At 33.8% G+C, this 27,826-nt stretch overlaps 1 protein-coding gene across 1 annotated transcript; it reads left to right on the top strand.

Moving 5' to 3' along the window:
• The first annotated feature begins 103 nt into the window (after window positions 1-103).
• On the top strand, window positions 104-27,216 carry LOC145665410 (uncharacterized). Its single transcript, XM_081732716.1, has 3 exons — window positions 104-288; window positions 22,985-23,032; window positions 26,850-27,216. The coding sequence occupies exons 1-3, from the start codon at window positions 104-106 to the stop codon at window positions 27,142-27,144; spliced, it is 528 nt and encodes a 175-aa protein (XP_081588842.1). The 3' UTR covers window positions 27,145-27,216.
• The last annotated feature ends 610 nt before the right edge of the window (window positions 27,217-27,826 follow it).

Genomic DNA, 27,826 nt, shown 5'->3' with positions numbered 1-27,826 from the left:
GGGCCATGGTTAGGAAGACCGTGGATGGATGAAGATTTTGATTCAATCATGAATTACAGCTTAAGACAAAGTGGAATCCACGCTTCGCGCTGCACATATCAAGATGCCTTTTTACGCCCATGAAGTCACAGCTGCTGCTTTTGCAGCTTTGCAAAAGAATTCATACATCGAGTCTTCTGATAGAGATAACTCATTGATTGACGAAATGTGGAAGAAACATTGCTGTGAAACACAGTCGCAGTTCCGATTCTGGGATACTATTTTGACACTGGAGTTGACTGTGCTCACGTTTGTTCGTGAAGCAAACTTCGTCTTCTACGTAAAGTGTATTATCAACATACTTCTATGGTTCTTTGCATTGGGCCACGTACACTACGCTTGGTGGCTTACAGTTCATATTAGTGACCTGCTCTCCCTTCGTAGCTTGCATTCCGACGTGTTGAAAGCTTTCACACGAGGTGCCTTTGTTGTACGAAAAAGTCGTCCATCTTTTTCAGCGATGGTTCTCGACCAAGCTTACGCGCAAATTAATGCCACGCTCAAAGGTGACAGAAGAATTATCGAACTGAAGGAAAGTCCGGAAACATTAAGGAGATTTCTTTTAACATCCCCAGAAATACGTCAATATATTGAACATATGGAATTCACTTTTAAATGCACAGAAGATGATACTAAACATCATGAAACATCTAAAACATTTACTGAAAAAAACACCATGGTCATTCGTTAATAATGGCTTTAGAGCATGCTAGTAATCCTTTTCTGGAAAGAATAGGAGAGCTTTACCCGGATCGAGAACAAAATAATAGCACAATTTAAAGCTGCTGACACCCACGAAATGATGGAAAGAAAAGTAGAATCCCGATTCACATGATTTGTTGAAGAGAAGCTGAAGAGCAAAATTAAGAAACTTACTGATCCGTTGAAATGCAACAGGTTTTCCACATTCAAGAACCAACAGAAGAGACGAACACGTCTTACTGAAAAGAGTACCACCCTTACAAATAACGGTGTGTTGTTTAGTCGTTTCTACATTGCATGCCAATATATATAGGACGATTTGGAAGAATTCTTTAAGCGTGAAAATAAGTTGCACCCCCCGTCACTAACAGTAGGAAGGAAGAAATTTTTCTAGAACCTGAAGTAGAGGTGAAGATTTTTGATGGAGCAGCTATTATTCATATGATTTCTCGAGGAGCAGCCGAAACTATATATGGTGCCTTCCATTTCAACTCAGGCAAAAAAATATAAAATTGTACCATCACCATCTCAGATATTGTTGAAACTTTTTTTTATAGCAACTAGACATGTTTTTAAGATACCCATATTTTTTTGTTTTGTCGAAAAAAATTTTCCCGCCAAGTAATGGGCCATCAAAGACGGGGAGTACAATTTATGAATTGTAGAAGACATGGAAAATGGTCAATTTCGGAGCCTCACCATTCGGCTATGGAGACAGGTAGAGTTATAATTCTTGTTGTGGTGTGTACATAGGGATATAAATAAACTATATTTTATTATAGTTTGGTTTGCGCATGCGTATCTTTTTGTACATAAATTAACAAATGAACGTCAATTTATCTGAAAAGTCGAAGTTTGCGAATTTTTTTCGAGCACTTCCGTTTCGAATTTTAAAATTCTGTTTTCACGGTTGGTAAGACCTAGTTACCCGCTTTCCGAAAAAAAAATTGTATCGCTTCTGTAGTCAACCGTTTTGTCGCAAAAAATTCGAGAATTTGAAAAATTTTCAAAAATCGCCATTTTTGGGCGCCATTTTCTCGAAAACACCATTTTTTAAAATTCTGAAATTTTGTCAGATGTTTCAACTTTACCTGAATAATAAACACACCAAAGATCATTCTCGACCAATGCTTCATGGATTAACTGCAGCCTTTTAAAGTTAGCGAAGTTTCGCTAATTTTGATGCCACAGTTAGCAACACTGGGAACAATAAAAGTGCAATGATTTGATGATGTTTGTGGTTCATATTCATTAAATGAAGAATAAAAGGTTTTCTTGGCTGTTTTTTTATTATTTTGATTAAAAAGGCTCTCTGAAATAGTAAAATGAGCCTCCCTCTACTCCTCCGTTTTCTTAAACTGAAGTAATCTGAGGTGGAAATTACGATTACGAAACACACAAATTTCAAGTTCACTTAGTTAAAATGGTCTTCGGAAACAAAATTTCACTTTTTTTTTTTTTTTTTTTTTACATGGACCAATCATTTGCTTGGTTGTTGTCTTCTTTGCTAATAGCATGTAACCGTGCAGATGCTCCAATAGATGTTGGTTCACTCATAACTCATCCAGGAGTGGATCTAGGGGGACGATTGCCGCCCTCCCCCCCAGAAGAAGAAACTTTCTTATTTATATATAAATAAAACCCATCCCAGAGTTTGGAGCTCTTAAAAGTAGCTCTAAGTAGCAGTATTACAACCCCCCCCCCAGAAGTCCGTCCTGGATCCGCCCCTGCGTAGCACATTGTCGATAGTCACAAAACACTTATTTTCACTTCTCTTATGCTCTTCTGGAAACCTGTACCCTGCTGAAGGTTCATGTGGAAGCATAAACAGAACTTCAACTTCACGTAATTCATGATTTATTCATAATATTTCTGCTACGCATCACTGGTTATCATACGTATATGTATATAACAAAAGTTCCTTTTTGCAGATTTCTTAAATCTACACTTTGAATTGCAAAAGTTCGATTTTGGGGGAAGTATGAAGTTAGTTCATGGCGACCCGTTACTGCCATAAAAACTTCGCAATTTTCCGAAAGCCAAAGATGACTTCGTTGAATACCAGTTACCGGTCGCATACTTTCCCTTTTTTTCTTGCGGAAGTCGTCAAATTCAGTTCCAGGCAACAAAACGAGAGTAATATCCGGAGTTTGTACTTGCACTATACTCACGAATTGTCCTGCGGTTTTAGTGGGGACGCGGTGGCTCAGTGGTAGAGCGTTCACTTCCGGTGCTTGGGGTCCCTGGTTCAATCCCAGCTCGTGCCGTGTGGGCTTTGTGGTGGACAAACACCGTGCTCGTGGGTTTTCTTGGGGTTATCCCGTTTCCTCCCACTTTCTGCATTCCACCATTTCATTCATTTCTCATAATCACCGTCTCCTTTAGCCTAACCGGCATAAGCGTGGAACGTAAAACTTAAAGATTTCATTTCATTTTTCTTCTGCGGTTTTAATACTGTGTATCTGTTTTAGCCTAAGGCTATGGCGCGTTGCCACATCCCCCCCCTTCCCCACTACCGTCGCAGAGACCCTTGCATGGCCGGTTTCACTGCAAAACCACTGCTTTATCGGACCTGTCTGCATCTCGAACATCTGAAAGCGATTTTTAAAGTGGGATGCAGCACCATCAGAAATCACTGACACGGTTTGGGAAATTGTAGACACCTATTTTCACGTATTCAAACCTTTTTCTATAAAATATATTTTCGCTTTTCTTCGAGTATGTTTAGAATCTTGTCTATGACTATGAGTACATGAGCCGAATCGTGTGTTTTATCGTCGTTTATTACAACAAAACTGTCAATTGTTTCATATCTCGGTGATAACTCTGAATTTCACTTTGCAGAAAAACAGTCCAGTTTTCAACGAAGTCCACATGAAGTAAAATAGAATTTGTATCTTGAAATTTTATACGGTGGTCTTCGGTAGCAATTGATTCTCTTTGGATTTTCTTGATGTAGTCACGAATTACAATTCTTACAGTTAAACCGGCAATGTACGATACGAAAACAGAAAGTGGCATTTTTTTTTCTTTTTTTAACGAGATTATTATTCTCCCATGTGGCATACGTAACCACTTTCATTTTCATCAGGATCAATAATTAAAGACACCACACTTATTTCTTCCACTCCAGGACATTCACCACATTCTTGTAGAAGACAACTGTCATTTTCTACGGATCATACTACTAAAGGAAATAGGTCACTCATGACAGCTTCAATACAGGTTGCACCTTTGATTTGCAGCAACGCAGTAGCAGCTAACTTAAAATTTGCACAATACACACACACAAATAACACTTCCCTCGCAGGTTGCAGACTGACCCACTTTAGTCGAATACTCTAAAATTCCGAGTGACCCATTCTTATGTTGGGATTGTTCTGTTTAAAAATTCAGTAAATTTCTTTGGAACGCGTAAGAAAACGTTTCGATTTTTTTTTTTTTTAACTTTTTGTCATTTTTCGATCACTGTAATGACATCGCACTTAATTGAGACTTTGTCTGGAGCATTCCAAATCATACTGAGGTAATAGTTTAGGCCTTTTATAGATCATCAGAATTCATTGGATGGCCATTTCAAGTAAACTTAAAATTTGTGTGTTTCGTAATCGTAATTTCCACCTCAGATTACTTCAGTTTAAGAAAACGGAGGAGTAGGGGGAGGCTCATTTTACTATTTCAGAGAGCCTCTTTGTTCAAAATAATAAAAAAACAGCCAAGAAAACCTTTTATTCTTCATTTAATGAATATGAACCACAAACATCATCAAATCATTGCACTTTTATTGTTCCCAGTGTTGCTAACTGTGGCATCAAAATTAGCGAAACTTCGCTAACTTTAAAAGGCTGCAGTTAATCCATGAAGCATTGGTCGAGAATGATCTTTAGTGTGTTTATTATTCAGGTAAAGTTGAAACATCTGACAAAATTTCAGAATTTTAAACAATGGTGTTTTCGAGAAAATGGCGCCCAAAAATGGCGATTTTTGAAAATTTTTCAACTTCTCGAATTTTTTGCGACAAAACGGTTGACTACAGAAGCGATACAATTTTTTTTCGGAAAGTGGGTAACTAGGTCTTACCAACCGTGAAAACAGAATTTTAAAATTCGAAACAGAAGTGCTCGAAAAAAATTCGCAAACTTCGACTTTTCAGATAAATTGACGTTCATTTGTTAATTTATGTACAAAAAGATACGCATGCGCAAACCAAACTATAATAAAATATAGTTTATTTATATCCCTATGTACACACCACAACAAGAATTATAACTCTACCTGTCTCCATAGCCGAATGGTGAGGCTCCGAAATTGACCATTTTCCATGTCTTCTACAATTCATAAATTGTACTCCCCGTCTTTGATGGCCCATTACTTGGCGGGAAAATTTTTTTCGACAAAACAAAAAAATATGGGTCTCTTAAAAACATGTCTAGTTGCTATAAAAAAAGTTTCAACAATATCTGAGATGGTGATGGTACATGCTCTGCCTGAATTGAAATGGAAGGCACCATATCGACAGTAATATTTTTAAATACTTCCGAAAACAGCTTGCAACAGTGAAACGAATCGATATGGTATTTGATGAATATTTTCCCAACTCCATAAAAGAAATAGCATAAAAATCAAGGGGAACTAGTTGGAAATATGGAGTCTCACCTAACTCTTCAATTCCCAAGAACTTTCTACAGTTCCTACGATAAAATAGCAATAAACGACATGTTTTAATTCTTTACGCGAATATTAATTCTTTAAGCCCCTGCAACCACGAGGAAGCGGACACACGGATGATGCTTCATCTTGCAGACGCTGTCTCTTGTGGATATCCAAAGGTGCTCATTCGAACTACGGACACAGATATTGTGGTTTTGTCTAAGAGCGTTTGAGACAAACTAGCACTTGCAGGAGCAAGGAGATATTCGTTGCTAGTGCAAAATGTCATTTAATGAAGGATTTTATGTTATAAAGGTTTCGCGAAGGGTGGAATCGGCGGAACCGTATTCAGCTGGTATTGGATGCGGCATTAAATGTCTGTATACACATTTCACACTATCCACAGATATATTTTTTTGAATGATTAAGATTATTTATTTATTTATTTATTTATTATTGCTGCCTATTACAGGATTTTATCCCAGTTACAACAGGCTTACAAAATTAATATTACATCTACAAATGAACAATAGAAGAAAAAATAAAAAGAAGAAAAAAAAATAAATAAAAATATTCACAAGAAAACATCAGAACATATAATGGCAAAATGCTAAATGCATAGAGAGAGAGAGCAAGATGTGAATAAGATACCAGAAAGAGAAGGTACACAAACTATCAAATCACATACGACCAAAAACAATAGAAAATACATTAGAAGTCTGATAAAATAATTTTTATGAGCACAGGATCAGTGAGATACTTCTAAAGTAGATTTATAAAGCCATCTTCCAGTGAAGGAGCGTAACAAAATCCATAAACCAACTTATCAAAACAATTTTTAATATATACAATATTGTTACTAAGCAAATTCAAAATAGTAACAATAGAAGAATTGTTCAAATATTGAAGACTTACATTATAATCATATTACAATTAAATTGGCTTACATAATAAGTAGATATAGAAATATCAATACTATAGATAATCTAAACGTTGTAAAATTTTTATAAGCGATCTTATGTAGGCAACACATGGCATAGCAAAATCAATTTCAATGTTATTTTGTATTAAACTGTTAAATAATCTACACATACTTATCAAAGGTGTATTCAAATGTGCAATGGTTTTGGATCTTTTACAAATAAATGGTAATCTTGTCCTCAAACAGTTATGTGTAATATTAAAATTTAATAAATGCAAACACTCAGGACTATCAACAATTCCATTTACTAACTTAAAAAGAAATATAAGTTGAAAATACCTTCGTCTAGCAGATAATGTTCCAACATCAAATAAACTTAGAAGAGTTGCATACGATATTTTATTTTCATAAGAGTTTATTCTATAGATTTTGTAATATAAGTATCTCAGAAACTTATTCTGAATCCGTTCAATTTTTGCAATGTACTGCTTATAATACGGAGTCCAAACTATACTTGCATACTCAAGTTTGCTTCGTACTAGAAAATTGAATAGCATAATAATGACATATGGATTATTAAAATCTCTAGTACTTCTTATCACAAAACCTAGAGATTTGAAAGCTTCATTGACAACCTTTTCTATATGAGCGATAAAACATAATTTAGTATTTACAATGACACCCAAATCATTTACTTCCTGAACTCTATTAAGAATAGTGTTTGTTAGGGTATAATTGTAATGTACAGGGTTTCTATTTTTAGAAAATGTGATTACATTACATTTATTTATATTAAAATGTAACTTATTTTCAACACTCCATAAATAGCAGTTATTCAAATCACTCTGAAGTTTTAGAACATCGTCAAGTTCTCTTATTTCCTTGTACAATTTCATGTCATCCGCATATAATAAACAGTGTGAATGTTCAAGTACAGATGGTAAATCATTAACAAATAGTAGAAAGAAGAGAGGTCCAAGATTGGAGCCTTGTGGTATACCCGAATTAACATCAAACAATGGAGAACTGTGATTATTATACACAACATATTGTTTTCGACCATTTAAGTAGGAAGAAATTAATGATAGTAGTTTCTTTGAAAAGCCATAATTAGATAATTTTGCAAGTAATACAGCATGATCTAGCTTATCAAAGGCCTTCGCAAAATCTGTATAAATTACATCCACAGAAAAACCATTATTAAGGGAATCCGCAATAGACTGTATAAATAGAAATAAATTGGTAACGGTCGATCTCCGTGGATAAAATCCATGTTGAAAATTAGATATGTAAGGTTTAACATGATGAAATATTCTATTATAAAGAATATGCTCAAATATTTTAGCTACTGTGGAAATTAGAGATATTGGTCTATAATTTTCAATACTCTTGGCATCTCCTTTCTTAAGTATTGGACGAATTTTACTAATCTTCCAGATTTCTGGAAATATTGAAGTTGTTAATATCAGGCTATAAATGTAATTTAATGGTTTTATTAAAAGTTCTCCACATCCTTTTAATAAATAAGTTGGCAATAGATCGGGCCCACTTGATTTAGAAGATTTTAATTTTTTAATAGCCTCTTTAAGTTCACATTCAGAAATGGAATTCACCGTTAGACAATACGGTATGATTGAATTGGTATGGGGGATAATATCGTAATCAGAAGGATGAGGAGAATAAACACTTTTGAAATATTGAGCAAAGTTGTAAGCTATGTCCGCATCTGTTGTAATTACTTTACCTTTGAAAGTCATATGATTTACTTCTAAATTTTGATTCTTCTTATTTTTGATATAATTCCAAAAATTTTTAGGATTATCCTTCAATGCCATTTCTGACTGATTTAGACTGAATTAGGTATGGACTACTATAATTGCTACAAATATAAACTATCCACAAATAATTGCTTGGCGTTCCAAGCAAATATATATAATGTCTATAAATGGGACCACTGAAGTTGTTGTTCCTGGCTCTCCAACACTTCCCTCAACGCGAGAAAGTGTTTGCTCTAATGCACTCACATATATCTGCGTGAAATATCCTTTTATTTACTGTTAATCGAGTGACACTGTACGCTACGCTTACTTAAGAATTGCAAACGCCCAAGGCATATGCTATTTCTTTATTCCAGATACATAAACGTGAGAAAAATTTCAGTCATTGGGACCATCAATGGCGGAAGCTCTTCCAATGTTCCATGCATTTATGGGATAGGATACCACATCCTAATTTTACGGAAAAGGCACGAAAACGGCATTTGGACAAGGTATTTGGAACGCAGTACCAGAAGTGACTGGAGCTTTTACTGCACTGCCCAACGGGAATATAGATGAGACGATTCCATAATTAGAAAAGTACGTTGTGCTACTATATGATTAGTCATCGATTATAGATTTTGTAAATGAAGCAAGGAAGCATTTATTTACTTTGCAAAGAGGAACTATTGAATCAATCCCACCTACACAAGACGCGCTGATGCTACATGTTCGCAGAGCACCTTATCAGCGTATGATTTGGGCTCAATGTTAGAAATCACACCATGACCTTCCCCAACCAACTTCGTGGGGTTGGAAAGAAAATGAAGGCAAGATAACCCCGCAGGGGACCCCGATCCTCATTGCTGCAAAAACCTGTTTGGAGTTAATTAAACGCGGTTCCAAGATAATATGCTCCAGGATACAAATTCCGGAAGTCTTCGTCGATCTGTACACCACTTTGCTAGTGCGAAAGAGACTGCGAATAAACTGTTTCGAGTACATTTTAAAAACTTTTTTTGGATTCTGTATTTCCTTTTGTCAATTACTTTATAGTGTAAATAACTTTGTGACAGCGTACAGTGTTGTAAATAACAGTTAACTATGGATTGCTCTTGTAAAGCAACAATGATGGTATTTTATTTATATTTGTGCTAATCTTAAAGGCATTCTTATGGTATAATTAGACAGCTCTCGAAATCTGACATTAGTGACCATTATTTTTAGTTTAATTGATTTCTGATTACCTACTCAGGTGTACAATTTGCCAAAACATTTGAAGGATAAAATACTTTTAGGGCTGAAATTTGAAGAGCTAGTTTCAAATGTAGGCAATCCGCCATAAACACTGCCCTATTTTAACTGAATAGTATCGACATTATTTATAGAATTAGATAATGATTGACTCGTGCCATTTTTATACATTTTGTGTCGTAGGAGATACGTTTGAATGCCAAATACAGAATCAAACTCTGCAAATATTAATCCACTCCTGTAGGTAGGCCACCATGCTTGGCAAAGTCACCCGCCAAGAATTTCAGATTGGCTCCCCTTCTAAAATTGTTGACTAGAGTCCAAAGAATATGTATGTGAAGTGTGACCTTTTAGTCATAAAATGCAGAATTGAACTCTTTAACCGCCGGATTAAAGCCTTTCTTAAATCAATAAATAGTTGATGAAGTGGTGTATTGTATTCCCACTTCTTTTCGAGTATTTGGAGAATGGTAATTATTTGATCGATAGTTGATCGATTTCGTCTAAATCCACACTGATAATTTCCAATAATTTCATCTGCATATGGGGTCAATCTTGCTAATATAATGACTGAAAGTATTTAATAGGACGTTGACAAGAGAAATGCCTCGACAATTATTACACTCCCTTTCGTCGCCTTTCTTGTGAATTGGAACAATAATTGATTCTCTCCACTCTTGTGGCAATTCATCCTTCTACCAGATAAGGAGAATGAGTTTGTGTATCTTGTTAAACAATTTTTCGCCTCCAGCTAAAATTAACTCAGCCGGAATTTCGTCTACACCCGGAGATTTGTGCTTCTTGAATTTGTTTATAGCGTTTTCTGCTTCTATTCGGTTGGGTTGTGCAATATACGGTTCTGCGGTGTGTATCTCCCTTTTCCCACTCATATTAGTTTATGGCTGCGTGTTAAGCAAATCGTCAAATAAATCTTTCCATCTATTTAAGATGCTATCTGTGTCCGTGCGTGGATACACAAAAGCTAAGTTAATATTCCATATAAAATCAAATAATTTTTATATTAAGTTTAATGTTTAAATTACATTTTATTTTATTTATAAAACTATTTATGTCTAAGTAATGAGGTTTATTATATACAAGAAATACTTTCCGTAAAGGTATATTTTAGGGGAGCAGCTGGATTGCGCACACTGTAGATCCCAAATTTCGCACAAATCTCTGTTGACCTTTTTGAACAGAGATTTTTGTCCAACGTTGCCACAAGGGTAGCTTTAAAATCTGTGCGTAAACAAGATTTTCCTTCAAATTAGGTTAGAAACAGAAATTAGAAATATAGTACAAATTATATTGAGGATTGCCTAAATATAATTTGAGCAGTAAATACATTAAGTCAAGATACCTGCAAAACCAAGTTTTTGTATTTACAATCCACATACCATATAGATATGCTTTTCTCAACCAGTAATACAGGGTCTTATAGGTCCAGTAGTACAGGGTACTTATAGTGAAATAATCATGTTTTTTTGGTTTTGTTCATTACTACATATGTAATTGAGTAGTGCATATTATAATCTTAATCTACTAGTCATGCAGATCACTTTTATATATAGGATATATATATATATATATTAAGTTGTTCTGTATATTTCCAACTCTGAAGGGATGGGATCACCTCCAGGTAAGAATTTGAAACTTGGTTTGGAACTTACTCGATAAAACCCTTTCAGGAAATATATTTAGGTTATCCCCAGATTCGAGATTGGTTCAATTTTGGAGTCAAACCTGGGCAGACGAACTGGTGTGAATTTTTTTCCGAATACAATACATAGCTTCTCTATACTTCTTCTATCATTATGTATTAATTCCTTTGCATCTTTTAAAATTAAATACCTCAGTCCTAATAATTTTATTTGGCCTTTCGTTTGGATATTTCGCTGCTCCTTTCTAACAGAAGAGAAAATATTTTCCATCTGACAACATTGCTTAATGTGTTTGTGCGCAATTTTATACATTATGACAGCTTGTGAATGGGTTATCAGATGCAATTGGCAAAACCAGAAAACTGCGCGCAATTTGATTGCAGCCGATTTTAGGAACCGATGATTAATTGAAAAGATAGAATTATATTCATAATCTCGTCTATGTGCGTTGTTATGACGATAGAATTAAAAATATTGAAATCTTCAAGTTTTACATCCTACGCTTATGCTAGCTAAGCTAAAGGAGATAGTGATGATAAGAAATGAATGATATAGTGGAATAAAAAAGTAGGAGGAAACGGAAGAACCCATAGAAAACTCACGCACACGGTTCTTGTCTACCTCAAAGCTCACTTGGTGCGAACTGGATAGAACCAAGGGTCCTGTGTATAAGAGGTGAGCCCTCTACCACTGAGCCATCGCGGCCCACGCGATAGACCTCAAAACATCACATATTTAATTCTACGGAAAACGGTTGCTGGGGTCGAGGTTAAGATACTTATTGGAGAGTTCAAAATGGAACTACTGTAAGTTTTGTTGTGTGAAGTAAAAAATTGAAATTTCCTGATTTCAACAACCTCAATTACTTGGAATACGAGTTGTTGTCTGAAATTGCCTCATAAGAGGAATTTGAACTGAAATATACGGAAGTTATGGGAAGTTCAGATAAGATTTAAGATAAAAAGACGTAGCTGTTTATTGACTATACTTTACCTGTAATTGCAAAGGAAGATGATGAATTCTAATGAAGTTAGCAAAAGCATAGCTGTTCGAAGCATTGAGAATCAAAATAAAAAAAATAGTAATTGTTTGTTGAAATTATATTTCAACACAACGAGGTAAAAGTAAATTTTAACAGTTCAACTAAGTATGTTATGTGGATCTTTATTTAGTTTCTACAGTGACATAGATATTATCATGAAGCGAGCGTCTTTTAAATCTATGGTTGTTATTTAGGAATCACCACAGAATGCTTACGTTATGTCACTTTGCTTAGACTAATTTATATTTGACATTAGGAATATTTAAATTGTTTTGCCTAAAGCAAGCTAATCCTGGTAATTCAGAAGAATTGTGTTTTGGGAGCAACATCCCTTAATATTTTTGTTCAGGTCGACTTATACTTTATATCGTTTGTTAGCATTATTATTCTTGACAGGAACGAAAGCTATGATTGAATTTCAATGGTGCTTCACAATTGCAATCCGCGGATCTATTTTATCACAATGAAAGTATAAATTTTCAGTTAAGAGTAAGCAGATCATTTGTCAACATATTTTTTTCTCTTCAGATTTAGTTATTGATAGTAGAGCATAGATATTGGTCTTATTTATAGATTCAATGAGGTTTTCCGGTCCTAAAGTGGACTAATTATGTTATAAATAATTAAATCGTAATTATGAGTGTAATGTTTAAATATAGAATTAAAAAAATAATTTCTATGTATAGGGTTATACCAGAAGTAGTGATTAACTTTTTGATTGATCAGTTCATTTTTATTATGAACAAGAATGGCATGAAACAAAATTGTATTCAGAGAAGAATGATGTAAAAATCAATTGCCTTACAGTATCTAATCCCAATTCTCCATTTGGAGGTCCACGTTGCGACACTAACGTCGATGCATGCATATTTCTGTACGCGTCTCGGCACATCTGAACGGGAATGTTGTTGAATTCCTCGGAGATTCTCGCCCTTAATTCCGCATCACTGTGTATGGGTCTTGCATACACCTTGTTCTTCAAATGTCCCCATAGAAAGAAGTCAGGAGAGGTGAGGTTTGGTGACGGTGGTAGCCACTCCACTGTTCCGCGAAGACCAATCCATCGCCCGGGGAAAATGTTGTTCAAAAAGTCACAACAATCCGGGCAAAGTGTGGTGGAGCACGGTGTTGTTCTCACCATAATGTGTCAAAATCATCCCTCTCCTGCAACAGAGGTATCACTGACTCTTCCAGTAAATTCAAGTACGTCTTCCCAGTCACCGAACCATCAAGGAAAAACGGCCCCAGCACACCCCACTGCAAACCATCACACCAGCACTCTGGTGATTATGTTCAATCACCACATTTGGCTTTTCAGGACGCAGTACAAACAGTTGTGACGGTTTACTGAACTTGACATATGGAGCTTGGCCTTGCCCGTCCAGCCTATGTGGTTCTCGAAGTCGAGATTTACCTCCACCGTCCGCAGGTATCACTCAGCAAACTACGGTCATCGGGCATGCAGCAGGCGAGGATGATATGGACGCAACTTGAGATCCTTGATGAGCCTGGTAACCGATGACTTCGAGATATTTGGGGTTGAAGGATAACAGTCGCATCGATTTCGACTTCTTTGGTGGCCTTGCAAGTTCCCCTGTATACGAGCTGCTTTTCAAGGATTGTTGACGGACCTAGGGCTACCCAGCCTCATGGTATCAGTTACACTACCAGTGGTATCGATGGCTTTGATTACCCTTGTTTTTGTCTTCCGCTGTGACGCAGGATCACCGTACAGCTTCTTAATTCGTTGACAGACTTCCGTAACATTGTGTGTCTAAGAAAATAGGCTAACGCATTTGACACTTTCTCAAGCATCAGAAGAGCCGCCATCTTGTAGTATTGCCAACTGAAGAAAGCTAAAGCTCCATTACACCAAAACACAAACAAAACAAGAAACAAAGAAAAAAACTATATCAATCATACAACCTAGCCTATCGCACCAAACAACAAGTGAGTCACTACTTCTGGGACACCTGGTAGTTAGTATTAAATGTATATGACGAAAGCCCGGAACCTATCAATAATTTCCAGCCAAGAATGAGTGAATGTTAATGTACTGTTGAATAGCTTATTGCATGAGTTTAATAGAATATAATTGCATGTAGTGTTAATTAATTTATTAACCCTTTAATGCACCATTTTTCCGACCGGACTGATTTTTTTAAAATTTGGAGTGGTTTAAGTGTAGGAAACACGGGATTAAAAAACGTTACTGCAAATAATATGGAGTCTATGGGATATTTTATGTTGTTTGCATATAGGGTCTATGCAAAGTTGCGCGTTGACATATGCAAAGTCCTCTAAAGCTAGGTCAGCGTACTTGCACTTTTACAGTTATTACACTTCTAACACAGAAAAAAGTCAACAGTTCAAAGCTGTCCACCTAACGAGCAAAGAAATCTCAGAAGTGACAACATGGCTTAACTCCGCGTATAACAAGTAAGACAAAGAGTCCAACGCTGGCTTACTATGGCATCTAGCGGGAAATTCAGAACTTCATTAGGACATCTTAGCTGATACGCAAACTGCTTTTCTATGTCCGAACTGAAAACTACCACGTGCAATACAATTTCAAAGTAAACTTTGCATATGTGCAGAGCTTCGCGCTGAAGGGTTAAAAGATTCAGAATGTAGAAATAAATATGGAGATTGAATTTCTGCTGTAATCTTGAAATTTTATATTGAAATGATTGAATTACTGACTTCTCAGTCAACTATATTAGTATAAACTTCTTCACAAATATATTTGAAAACTGCATGAAAGTACAACAAATACCATCTGTTAGAAAATATACCAACTATTTTGTTCCTATTAAAATAATCTAATATAAATAAAGAGTTTGTTTGTGTGTTTGTCTGTCAGTCTGTCTGTGTGTGGCCTGGGGACCAGACGATCGGACTGAGAGTTACAAAATTTTGGTCAGGGGTACCTTGGCCCAGGTCCCAGATCAAGACAAAGCCCTTTTTTAAAATTTCGAACCAGGGGTCTCAGGGGGGCGTTTACGGAACCGGCTTTCGAACCAGACAAATTGACCGAGAGTTACCAAATTTTAGTCACGAATACCTTGGTCCAGGCTCCAGACCAGAGTTAAAAGTTTTTGTTAAAATTCGAAGCAGGGAGTCTCAGGGGGGCGTTTACCGGGACATGTACAAGTAGTAGAAAATTACCTATATTAGTGTCGAATTCATGGTTTTCGCGGCCGCTGAAATCTATGGTGAAACTCCGATCGCATTAACCTCCAAATTCACGCTATTCGGCTCCGGGCTGTAACGAGTCGACCTTGAAAACACCCCCCGACTCTTTGAATGGATGGACTCGTCCCAAGAGTTTGACGAAGGAGAAGCAAAAGATTGTAAAGAAGTAAAAAAAAACGGAATATATATTAATATTATGTATAAATTTGTAGTTAAAATTCATGTTAGCTATTTTAAGAACTCTTATTTAATATTAGTTACTAAGTAATTATTTTTTTTTAAAAAAAAGTAGAAATAAAGAAAGAGTTTAGTTGGTTATAGTGATTTGTGAATTGAAATTTATCAAAGTTTCTCAGTGACAAGCTATTCTGTTAAGCTTCTTTTCGATTTAAAGTTGAAAGATTCCAGGTGATTAGGAGCCGAGGCAGGATTTTTGCGGGGGACCAAAGGAGGTTAACATTATCCCGCTTATTTTTGGGATTTATCCAAATAACCAGAATAATCCTTTGATTAGGTTCTCATTAGAAATATTTCTGGTTAATTTGTGGAGTTTTATTGCTCTAAGGATAAATTCTGCGGCTTGGTGGGACGTTAAATTTGTGGAAGAAAAGAAGGAACTGGGAAACGAATGAGTTTTTTGCTTTAATTTTAATGCAGCAAGCCGTTTTAGAGCTAAACTGCTATGCCAGAAAATTTGCTGAAAATCCTCTAAAAGGTTCTATGCACTCAGTGCCGGTTTTGACCAATATGTTCGATTGCTCCTTGTGACGTTTATTTGGTCAGACGATGAAGCCCAGGTCAATGTTAAAAGATTGAGAGCAAAGGTAACGAAAGAACAAAACGTTGGGTGAGTGTAACTTCATTATTTTAAGTAGTAGATGTGTCACGTTATGAATATTTCCTGTTTGGTCGTTTGCAGACTTTCCGCTTTGCTCAGGTTATTATTTTTATTCAATTTAACTTTCCAAAGTAGGGAAATGTTCATTGTATTAGACAAATCCTCCCCAGAAGAATATTTGAATTTGGTGGAATGAGAATTCGGGAGAACAACTTCTTAGTAATTTGAGAGAAAAGAACGAAGCTAGACAATTATTCCTTATGGATATGTTTTGGTATTGTAGATTAAGTAAGATTCGTTGATTCGTGCATGAATTTTTGTTTAGCTTAATGGTTTCCAGAAAAATTCTTGCATTCGCGCACTCCCAACTCTTTCTTCATTTCTACTTTTTTTTAAAAACAAAAACAATTACTTAGCAACTACTATTAAATAAGAGTTCTTAAAATAGCTAACATTAATTTTAGCCACAAACTTATAAATAATATTAGTATCTATTCCCTTTTTTCTCCTTTCTTTACAATCTTTTGCTTCTCCTTTGTCAAACTCTTGGGACGAGTCCATCCATTTAAAGAGTCAGGGGGGGTGTTCTCAACGGCGACTCGTTACAGGGCCGGGTCACCGGGCGGGGAAGAGATACCGAGACATATAAAAGTAATTCAAAATGACCGATATTAGTGTCAAATCCATAGTTTTCGCAGTCGCTGAGATCAATGGTGATACTCCCACATTCCTTGACTTCCAAATACAGCCCCCGTGCGAAGCATGGGTATATTCAACTAGTACTTACGTTAAGTCAAATAAAAGTGTGAAAGAAAGATTAGTTCTAATCGCAATCATTTGATTATATCTGTAAAATTTTGTTATGTAGAATTCTAAGGGAGTTGCAGAAAGTGTAAACGGATTTGAAATGTACAGTAATATTTATTGGTAAATAGTATTACCAGATAAGAAAAAACAAAAGTGTATCGCATTATTTTATTCAATTTTTATCCGGTTTCCTGATTAGGTCAAACCGCGTTAGCGTTGGTCCGCGGGTAATAATAATTAAAATATAATTTATCCAATATATTTGTTTTAAACAATCTTTCCTGGTAGTTAAGGAACTTCTTCATTTGCTACTTGCGGCATGATAAAATTCATTTTTAAATTATAAAATGAACAGATGAATAATAGGTTGAATGGCAAAATAGATTATAAAAATATTTACTAAGAATAATTATGTTTTTATGCAATAATAATTAATTAAGTACATAGTTATTTTCTATCACAATCTCATGCGGTAGATTTCATTCAATAGATAAATTGTGGTACACTCACAGAGTTTAGAGCTCACCATCCTATCTTGCAGATTTTTAATGGATACTAGTAACTTTATAAAGATTAGAGAGCAACATATTATGCGATAGATTTCTTTTAATAGATAATCGTTGTATCTTCATAGAGTTGAGAAAGCATTATCTTGTACTGTAGATTTCTTTCAATAGATAATCGTTGTAACTTCATGAGGTTGAGAGTACAGTATCTTGTACGGTAGATTTCTTAGATTTCTTTCAATAATCGTTGTAACTTCATAAAGTTTAGAGATCAATATCTTATGCGGTAGATTTCTATTAATAGCTAATTATTACAACTTCAAATATTTGAAAAGTCAGAATCTTGTGCGGAAGACCTCTTTTAATAGATAATCGTTATAAAAACATAGCGTTTTGACTTGGCATCCTATCTGGTAGATTTTAAATAGATAATTGCTGTAACTATATACATTTTACAGAATCTGGTGAGGTAGATTTTTTTAAATAGATAAAAGTTGTAACTTCATAGAGTTTAGAGATTTCATTTAATAAATAATCGTTGCAACATAAGAGAGTTTAAAGATCAACATCTTCTGCAGTAGATTTCTTTTACTGTGTAATCGTTGTAACCTCATGAGTTTGGAGACTATTTTTAATAGATAATCGTTGTAAATTCACACAGTCTGGAGACTAATTTTTTTATAGATAATCGTTGTAGCTTCACACAGTTTGGAAACTATTTTTTTAATATATATAATCGTTGTAACTTCACACAGTTTGGAGACTAATTTTTTTGTAGATAATCGTTGTAACTTCACACAGTTTGGAGACTAATTTTTTTGTAGATAATCGTTGTAACTTCACACAGTTTGGAGACTAATTTTTTGCATAGATAATCGTTGTAACTTAACACAGTTTGGAGACTATTTTTTTTTGTAGATAATCGTTGTAACTTCACACAGTTTGGAGACCATTTCTTTTTTTTAAGGTAATCGTTGTAACTTCACACAGTTTGGAGACTAATTTTTTTGTAGATAATCGTTGTAACTTCACACAGTTTGGAGACTAATTTTTTTGTAGATAATCGTTGTAACTTCACACAGTTTGGAGACTAATTTTTTTGTAGATAATCGTTGTAACTTCACAAGTTTGGAGACTATTTTTTTTGTAGATAATCGTTGCAACTTCACACAGTTTGGAGACTAATTTTTCTTAAAAGATAATCGCTGCAACTTCACACAGTTTGGAGACTAATTTTTTTTATAGATAATCGTTGTAACTTCACACAGTTTGGAGACTAATTTTTTTATAGATAATCGTTGTAACTTCACACAGTTTGGAGAATAATTTTTTTATAGATAATCGTTGTAACTTCACACAGTTTGGAGAATAATTTTTTTTATAGATAATCGTTGTAACTTCACACAGTTGGAGACCATTTCTTTTTTTTATAGATAATCGTTGTAACTTCACACAGTTTGGAGACCATTTGTTTTTTTTATAGATAATCGTGGTAACTTCACACAGTTTGGAGACCATTTCTTTTTCTTTATAAATAATCGTTGTAACTTCACACAGTTTGGAGACCATTTCTTTTTTTTTACAGATAACCGTTGTAACTTCACACAGTTTGGAGACCATTTTTTAAATAGATAATCGTTGTAACTTCACACCGTTTGGAGACCATTTCTTTTTTTTTTATAGATAATCGTTGTAACTTCACACAGATTGGAGACCATTTCTTTTTTTTTTTGTAGATAATCGTTGTAACTTTACACAGTTTGGAGACCATTTTTTTTATAGATAATCGTTGTAACTTCACACAGTTTGGAGACCATTTTTTTGTAGATAATCGTTGTAACTTCACACAGTTTGAAGACCATTTTTTTTGTAGATAATCGTTGTAACTTCACACAGTTTGGAGACCATTTTTTTGTAGATAATCGTTGTAACTTCACACAGTTTGGAGACCATTTTTTTGTAGATAATCGTTGTAACTTCACACAGTTTGGAGACCATTTTTTTGTAGATAATCGTTGTAACTTCACACAGTTTGGAGACCATTTTTTTTATAGATAATTGTTGTAACTTCACATAGTTTGGAGACCATTTTTTTTATAGATAATCGTTGTAAGTTAGTAGATAATTTTCAAAGAAGTAGTTTAACCAATCAGAGAGCGAGACGAGGCATTTCCGAGTCGAGACAATGCTGTTTATTGATTAATGAAAGGGATGTTTGCTATTTATGAGTGTTTTTTATGTTATTTATTGAGTGAAAATATGTGTTCAATGACAATTTATGGCTGTGAAAGTTAAAATTCGTAGAAAATACAATTTGACTGAAGGTTATCTTGAAAAATAAAACTTTATTGTTGTTTTTGATACGTTCTTTCATCATTTATTATTGCCAATATGTGAAACGATGTTGGAAAAATCCTTGACACCTGAATTCTTAGAAATTACAATTTGCTCAAGGTTTTTGAGAGTTGATGCAAGGCCAAGTAAAGCTTTATTATTGGCTATATACGAATTCTTTGATGAATTCTTTAAAGATTTATCTATCTTTGTTGGAGGATATACTTGTGATTCTGTGTAGGTATTTATGACGTGAGACCGTCCTTCACCCGAAAGGAGCCGTGAAAAAAATTAGGATTGACCGTTAGATACAACCATCAGATTTAATTACAGAGTGGCCTTCACATAGATACCAGAGTACCCCTCAAAAAGATTTTTGGAACACAATTGTGCAATTTAGTTAGTGTTAAAAAAGAAACTGTTAGGGATTATTGTATACTTTTTAGAGAGCTTTGTGAAGATTGCATCCTAGGAATGTGAATGTCCTTCAAGAAATTTTTTACTCCCTTACAGAAAAAAAGAGAAAATAAAACCCAAAGTTGACATTGAACTTGGAAAAGCTTTATGTATTCTTCCCCTTTTACGTAACAGTTAGGTTGTTACATGAATTTGTTTTCCTCGAGTTTTTGTAAAGATTGTATTGAAACGAAATATTCTTTCTTTTAATGGTTAAGACCGCTGGAAAAGAAAGAGACCCGCGCCGGATCCCATATTGAACGCAAAGGTGGAAGGGCGGGGGACCGAGTTGTCCAAACTTGTTTTGACGGGAAGACCTGTTTATAAAATTGTTATTCTGAATAAATGAATATTAACTCCTACGATTAAAAATGCATATGCAACGTGTAATGTCCATGATGTATGACGAAATCATTTATTGATTTGTAAATATTGTGCCGTATGGTTATATCACTTAGGTTAACTTATAACAATCATATCATAACAATCCCCTTATGATAAGTAAAATGTTGGAATGTAGAAAGTGAGAGGAAAACTCATGAGCAAGGTGTTTGCTCACTACAAATTTACTTGAATGGAAATCGAACCAAGATATTTCAAGCAGTGGAGATGTGGATTGTAGCAGCAATACACTAAATACTTAGAAAATGTTTAAATAATTTGTGACCTAGGATTTCCCAACTAACAGAGAACAAGACTTTTTACTGTGGTACTAGCCCTTAGAAAGTGAGAGGAATCTTTACTTAGATAATATTGATTGACACTTGTTTATGTTGAGTTTAGTAAAATGGTTTTGACGAGGAAATAAACCAAGAACCTCATATACTAGAGAACTCTTTACCACTGAGACTATATGAATATATTAAGTTTATTGTCAGAGAATTATTCTGTTAGACTAATTTATATGAATCCGTTTTTGTTGTAATATTCCCTTTATGAAAAATAAAATAGCGGAATGAGGAAGTGGGAGGGAACGGGGAACTTTAAGAAGACTTATGAACTTGATGGTGAATAAATCAATTTATAGAATATACTTTTTGTTATAAGAACACTAAAAATGATATGGACATGCTTGACATGAGAAAATCCAACAGCAGAGGTAGATGCTCTACCATTGAACTAGTTTGTACCATTATTAATTATATTAATTGGGTTCTGCACGAGACGATTGGTACAGAATTTTTATAACTAGATTTGATTTGTGTTGATTTTAGATTAGCGTGTTTTTAGCAGTGTGGATATATGAGACATCGACTTATTGATTAACGTGGAATCCGAGCCTAACACACCAAAGGCAACTGTTGGGAATTGTGTTGAGTTGATTTTATATTAGTGTGTCTTTTAGCAGTGCAGCTATATGAGACGTGAACCTACAGTTTTATCGTAGAATCCGAACTATACACCTCCACCGGGAATTGACTTGATTTTGAGTTTAACTTTCCGTTTAGCAGCGAGTCTATATGAGACGTGAACCTACAGTTTTATCGTAGAATCTGAACTATACACCTCCGCCGGGAATTGAACCCGGTTTTCTACGCCAAAGGCATCCGTCAGGAATCGAGTTGAGTTGATTTAGATTAGTATGTATTTTAACACCGAGGCTATATGAGACGTAAACCTACAGGTTTTAACGTGGAATTTGCCCCACACGCCCTTTTGCCGGGAATTGAACTCGGTTTCCTACGCCAAAGGCTTTTGCCGGGAATTAAATTGGAAACGTTACATACACTATTGAAAATGAACTTAGGACCACATGTATTAAAGGCAAGAAGCATGATGTAAGGAAAAATAAGTGTTGAATGCATGGACATGTATGTCATGTGTACAGTAAATGCAATACAATGTTTGTTATGAAATTGATTAAAAATACATACTTGGTGAGGTTCTTAGAACATAATTAATTACCATACTTTAATGAACTTTAGTTACACATATACTAATTATATAATGAAAGAAAAAATACTCACAGAATCTATAAAATCCGGTGGTAGACTATTGGGCGTCTTATTGCAGTTTGAAGGACAGGATTTCTTACCCTCGGAGTAAGAGGAAAAGGTAGAATTGCTTCTTTTTTCTTTTTCTTTTTTAAATGTTGTTTTGCAAACCATACCGTTATTGCTATGAGGGGTTATCGTCCATATAGAATTCCAGAGAGAGAGAGAGAGAGAGAGAGAGAGAGAGAGAGAGAGAGAGAAGTGGTTTACAATCTTTTTAGAGAATCCTTTTTTATTATTATTGTTGTATGGAATTGTGAAAATTGGCGTGGGTTTCTTCTGATCAATATAAAAACTGAATTTTGAAGATTTCTGTCATTTTAAGTTAGTTGGATAGATTGTGACGGTGTTCTTGCTTCGAAGTTGTTTTTTATCGGCGTTACTTCATCTGTTTTTATATTTGAAAAGGTAAGTGGACTTCTGTCTTCTTAAATATATTCAGATAAAAATTCATTTTCATTAATTGATTACAAGATATGAAACATTTTTAATATTATTATTATTGGAAAATTTATCTTAGAGTAATTTTTGTTGATTGTATGAATTCATTTGGAAATCATTAACTTCTTTTTGTTTCATATCACATTTATTTTACCAAATACATGCAAGCTGACTTATAGTATCCTGAAAACATGGCATTTTGAGAAAGAATTGGATTTTTGTTCCTAATTTCTTAGACTTAGTTTATTGAAATGAAAAAATTTCTTCATTTTCGGAAAGAATTAATTTTATAATAAATATTCATTTGATTTTTTTCTTTCTTAACACTGATTATTTTTGTAATAGAAAAATTCAAATATATTAATTCCTTTTTTATTTCTTTTTAGATTATACCACTTCCAAAGTACGGACTACGTTCCAGAAAGAATTACCAGGTAAGAAAAATAATATATTTCTTATTATTATATAATATGTAATGTTGAAGACCACAGAATGAAATCATTTATTAGTTGGTTATTAACCGTGTTTAGAATACATATTGCTTTTAAAGTTTAATTGAAAACAAACATTTATCATTATCATAGGTATTTTGCTTTTATTGATAGGGGACAGCTGAGAAGCTTCTATGCTCCACCGCTAACCTTTTTTGTTTTTTGCGTGCGATCTTTTTGTTTTAATATTAACCCTTTCCCTCTTTTTACGGTTATTATACCCTCTAGGATATCACTCATGATAGATTCTTTTCTTAGGCAATGTCACAACCAATTTCTTTTCCTAATAATGTCTAAAAAATGTTCTTTTCTCACCCAACACTTCTAACATCCTGTTATTTCTTTTTCTGCTTTACCCAACTAATTCTTACCATTTTCTCCATATCTACATTTTGAAGGCTTCCAGTTGATTTTTCCCCACTTAGGAAAGCGTAACAAGCATAAGGAAAACGTAAATTACAAACAGTAGACACCAAATCATTGTTTTTTAGCTAAGAAATGAAATCAGTGCCGAGCTTTCACGTATTAGTTGAATTCATATTTTATATTTGGACTGATTGGAAGACAAATGGTGTATTATTAAACCATGTTTTATATACGAACACATTTATAAAAATTATTGAGTTATCGAATTAATAGCCTTTTCACAACTAGACTATATGAGACGGGATCCTCAAGTGAAATTTAACTTTTTTCTCGTGAACCACGTTAGGATTTTTTATGTTAACGATAAGTACAATAACTAAGTACGATTTTTTGTGCAATAACTAGTCTATATGAGATAGGTCCTAGTGATTAACATTGAATCTGAACTACATGGCTTTGCCAAGAATTGAACACCGCTCTTTTACGGTAAAGGGATGGCCGATAACTAAGAAGTTACGAGGAAATTTTATGAAATTTTATGGAATGTTTTACAGAAGATTAAGATCGAGTTTTGAATTATAGGTCGGAATTACATCTATTTTAACACGTTTGTACAATATTTCCTTCAGTAATCGTACTATTTGTGGAAAGATACAAAGTGATATTTGTTTGTGTGTATGATGGACCAAGATTCGAGCATTTATTTGTTCTGAATGAAAGAAATCTTTATATTATTTTGTGAAAATGGTAGATGTTAGATACTGTACGTGATTACTAGGTTGTTTGAACAAAATATATCATAATATTTAGTGAATTTATCAGAAAGAGTAATGAATTATTCATGGTAGATTAAACGATTTTTCTTTTTATATTTGGTCTTCCTGTTGGTGTTTTTTTTTTTTCATATATTGACAGAATAATTAAATTGTTGAATAGAGTTGAACGGTATTCGACAGTTATGGTATATCCTGATGATGTAAATTTAATAGGGGATGATAGGAAAACATTAGAAATAAATGCAGAGATCTTATGAAATGCTTGCAGGGACATGGCTTTAGAAATAAATGCAGAGAAAAGTAAATACACGAAAGTGCGTTGGGACCGTAATACTGCATTTTATGGATGCATTAAAATATTAAATAATACTTTTGATAAAGTGGGTAGTTTCAAATATTTAAGATCAGTATTAACAGAGGAAAAAATCAAATTCACGGAGAAATTAAATGGCGACTAAAACCAGGGAATTCATGCATTATTCAGTTCATATTGTCGAAGCTTAAAATATATAAAACGTTAATTATGCTTGCATTGTTTTGTATGGTTGCAAAACATGATCGCTTACTCTGAGGAAAAAAACATAGACTAAAAGTATTTCAGTACAAGATCCTGAGACGAATATTTGGACCCAAGAGGAACGGGAATGGGGAATGGCGGAAACTTCATAATGAGGAACTACATAATTTATACGGTTTACCCAACATTGTTAGGATCGTCAAGTCTAGGAGGGGGCGGATCATGTAGCTAAAATGGAAGAAATTAGAAACGCTTTCAAAGTCTTGACTGGAAGACCAATCGGAAAACGGCCATTAGGAAGACCTAGGCGCAAATGGGAGGATGGATCTCGCAGAGATAGGTATACAAAGTAGAATCAGTTGGGTATGGATAGAAGTCAGTGGAGAGCTTTTGTGAACGCGGCCTCCGGGTTTCATAAGCCATAGAGTTAGTTACTTGAATAAATAGATACTTATTAACGATAATAAGAAAAAAATTTTAAGGATATTATTTCACTTTTTTTTTCTAAAATAGAACTGATTGCTAAACACATTTGGATTGTTTGTTGTTTTATAATATGATATCGTATTCTTAATTTGATCGATTGATTTACATAATTTTCATAAGTAATTATTTCCCAAACATTTTAGTAATGTTATTGGAAAAATGAAATCTATAGTTTCGCACAATTATATTAGATTAAATTAAAATGAAAGTAGAAAGCGTTCTCCACGAAAAATGTAGAAGCATGATGTTTGTGGAAGATCTAAACTGAAAACATAAATCAAGTAATCCTTGTATCAGAAACGAAGGCTTTACCATTGATTTTTTCGCGTCACCCTTACTCCTATTATTATTATTATTGAATTAGGAATATAGTTTGAAATATAATCAGTGATTAAATCCGTTTACAGAAGACAAGATTTCCCGAACTTTTTATCATCTAAGAATATGTTATAACGTTACGTCTCATGACATGTACACAATTCAATGAAAGGGTATCTTGACATATGTTGCCTAGTCTGAAAAAGAAAAGCATTAATGCTTTTTTTGATTGAATGATTTGACAGTATATATCGTAGAAAAGTGTATATTTCATTACATGTGGGTATAGAAAAGAATTTCGAAATTAGAATATAGAGTTGGACATCTAAACTTATTGTGCCCCTTGAGGGATGACATCTCTCGGAGAGAGAATAATCCGTGAAAGAAAATGTCTGTATAATCCCTACATGTTAGGGTACCCAATATGTTTTACTGTAGTGTTGTATAATCCCTACATGTTAGGCTACCCAATATGTTTTACTGTAGTGTTGTATAATCCCTACATGTTAGGCAACCCAATATGATTCAGTGTACTGTTGGGTTATCTAATCTGAACGATAACTGAGTTTTACGTCTGATGGTTATACCGCTACGCTAAAGGAAACTGTGATTTGTTGAGCCATCACTTTAGAAAAAGAAACCACATAAAATTATATAGAACTCCAACAAAAGCTAGGCAGACGGTGTTTGTCCACCACAATGTTCACTTGGCGGGGGCGGAGATCGAACCCGGGACCACAAGCACCAGAGGTGAACCCTGTATTACTGAATCACCAAGAACCCAAAAAAATCATTTGAATTCACTAAATTTTAGTTATTATTCTAAGCTAGGATAAAACACTTGAAAATAACCTGTGGAATAAGGAAGAATTGTGCTTGTTTTTCGTAACGAAATAATTTGATTGTACTGTCCAACTGATTTGATTATTTTCTTAAGGTATAAATATATGTAAATTAACGCATATTTTATTCCAAAGACCAATAAGAATGATACGTTAGATAATTAAAGGAACGGACCGTACGATACCTTCATATTACAAGACCAATATATGAAATTAAACTTACATAGACTTTTAATTTGTAGAACTGAAGTTTAGTTTTGAAATTTTGTTGATTTAAAAGATCAAAAATTAATAGTATTAGAGAGTATGGTATTGCTAAAAATGTTCAGTTCTGATTTTTAGAGGATATAAATTTACCTCTTTTGTGATAAATGATTAGCCATAAGGATACTTAAGTTAAAATAAATAGATTTGTAATTTTAATTATTGATAATTTTGTTTCTGTTATTTTGCAGGATGGCAGAGGCTAAATCTACCTTTCAACTTCTTCAATCAATTGAAGAGATTGATTGTATTTTAATAGACATTGAGGAAGAAGAAAAAAGAAGAACATCAGAAATGGAAGAAAGCAGAAAAAGGAAGGAAAGAGAGGAAAACGGAGAAGACGAAGAAAGGAGAAAAAGAATAAAAGATGAAGAAGATGCTTTATGGGAACTGTTCCCCTTAGAAGAAGAATCCATTATTAATATCATAATTATAATGAAAAGAGTTGAAGCAATGGAGAAATTAAGATTAAAAAAGAAAAAGTGAAAAAAAAAAGTGTACATAGAAATCAAGATTTGTAAATAGTAAAAAATAAAGTGATTTCTAGTTTAAAATTAATTATATTGAAAATTTGATGTTTTTATTTCAAGAAAATGAGAATCGTTCTTTTCCCATTTTAATATGTGTGAGTTATTTTAAAATATTGTTTTCAGCAAAAAAAAAAAAAAAAAAAAAAGACTTTTGAGACATGAACCTGCAACTTATTATCTGATTTCAATCAGCTCAATTTGAATTGTTTTTTTATTTTTTAAAATTTCAATCCTATTTGAGACATGGATCTACAGAATAAGATGGTATCCGAACCACATAAACAAGTTGAACTCAAAATTATCTTCGTCAAATGTGGATATGAAGAAGATCTATTATTATTATTATTATTATTATTATTATTATTATTATTATTATTATTATTATTATTATTATTATTATTATTATTATTATTATTATTATTTTATTTAACAGTTATGATCTTTAGGCTAAACTAGACTATTGATTAAGGAAACTGAATGACAGAAAAACTAACTTTGTGCTCTTTTGGCAGAAATCGAAGCCAGAACCACGTGTACCAAAGGCACACACACTAGCTACTTGACCAATTATTATTATTATTATTATTATTATTATTATTATATTGATTTGTAATCATATGAGACTAGTACGGTTATTG

The sequence above is a fragment of the Thermobia domestica genome, chromosome 11 (genome assembly GCF_964235325.1).
Source record: "Thermobia domestica chromosome 11, izTheDome1.hap1.1, whole genome shotgun sequence".
NCBI lineage: Eukaryota > Metazoa > Arthropoda > Insecta > Zygentoma > Lepismatidae > Thermobia > Thermobia domestica.
This window is presented reverse-complemented; position numbering and strand designations above follow the sequence as displayed.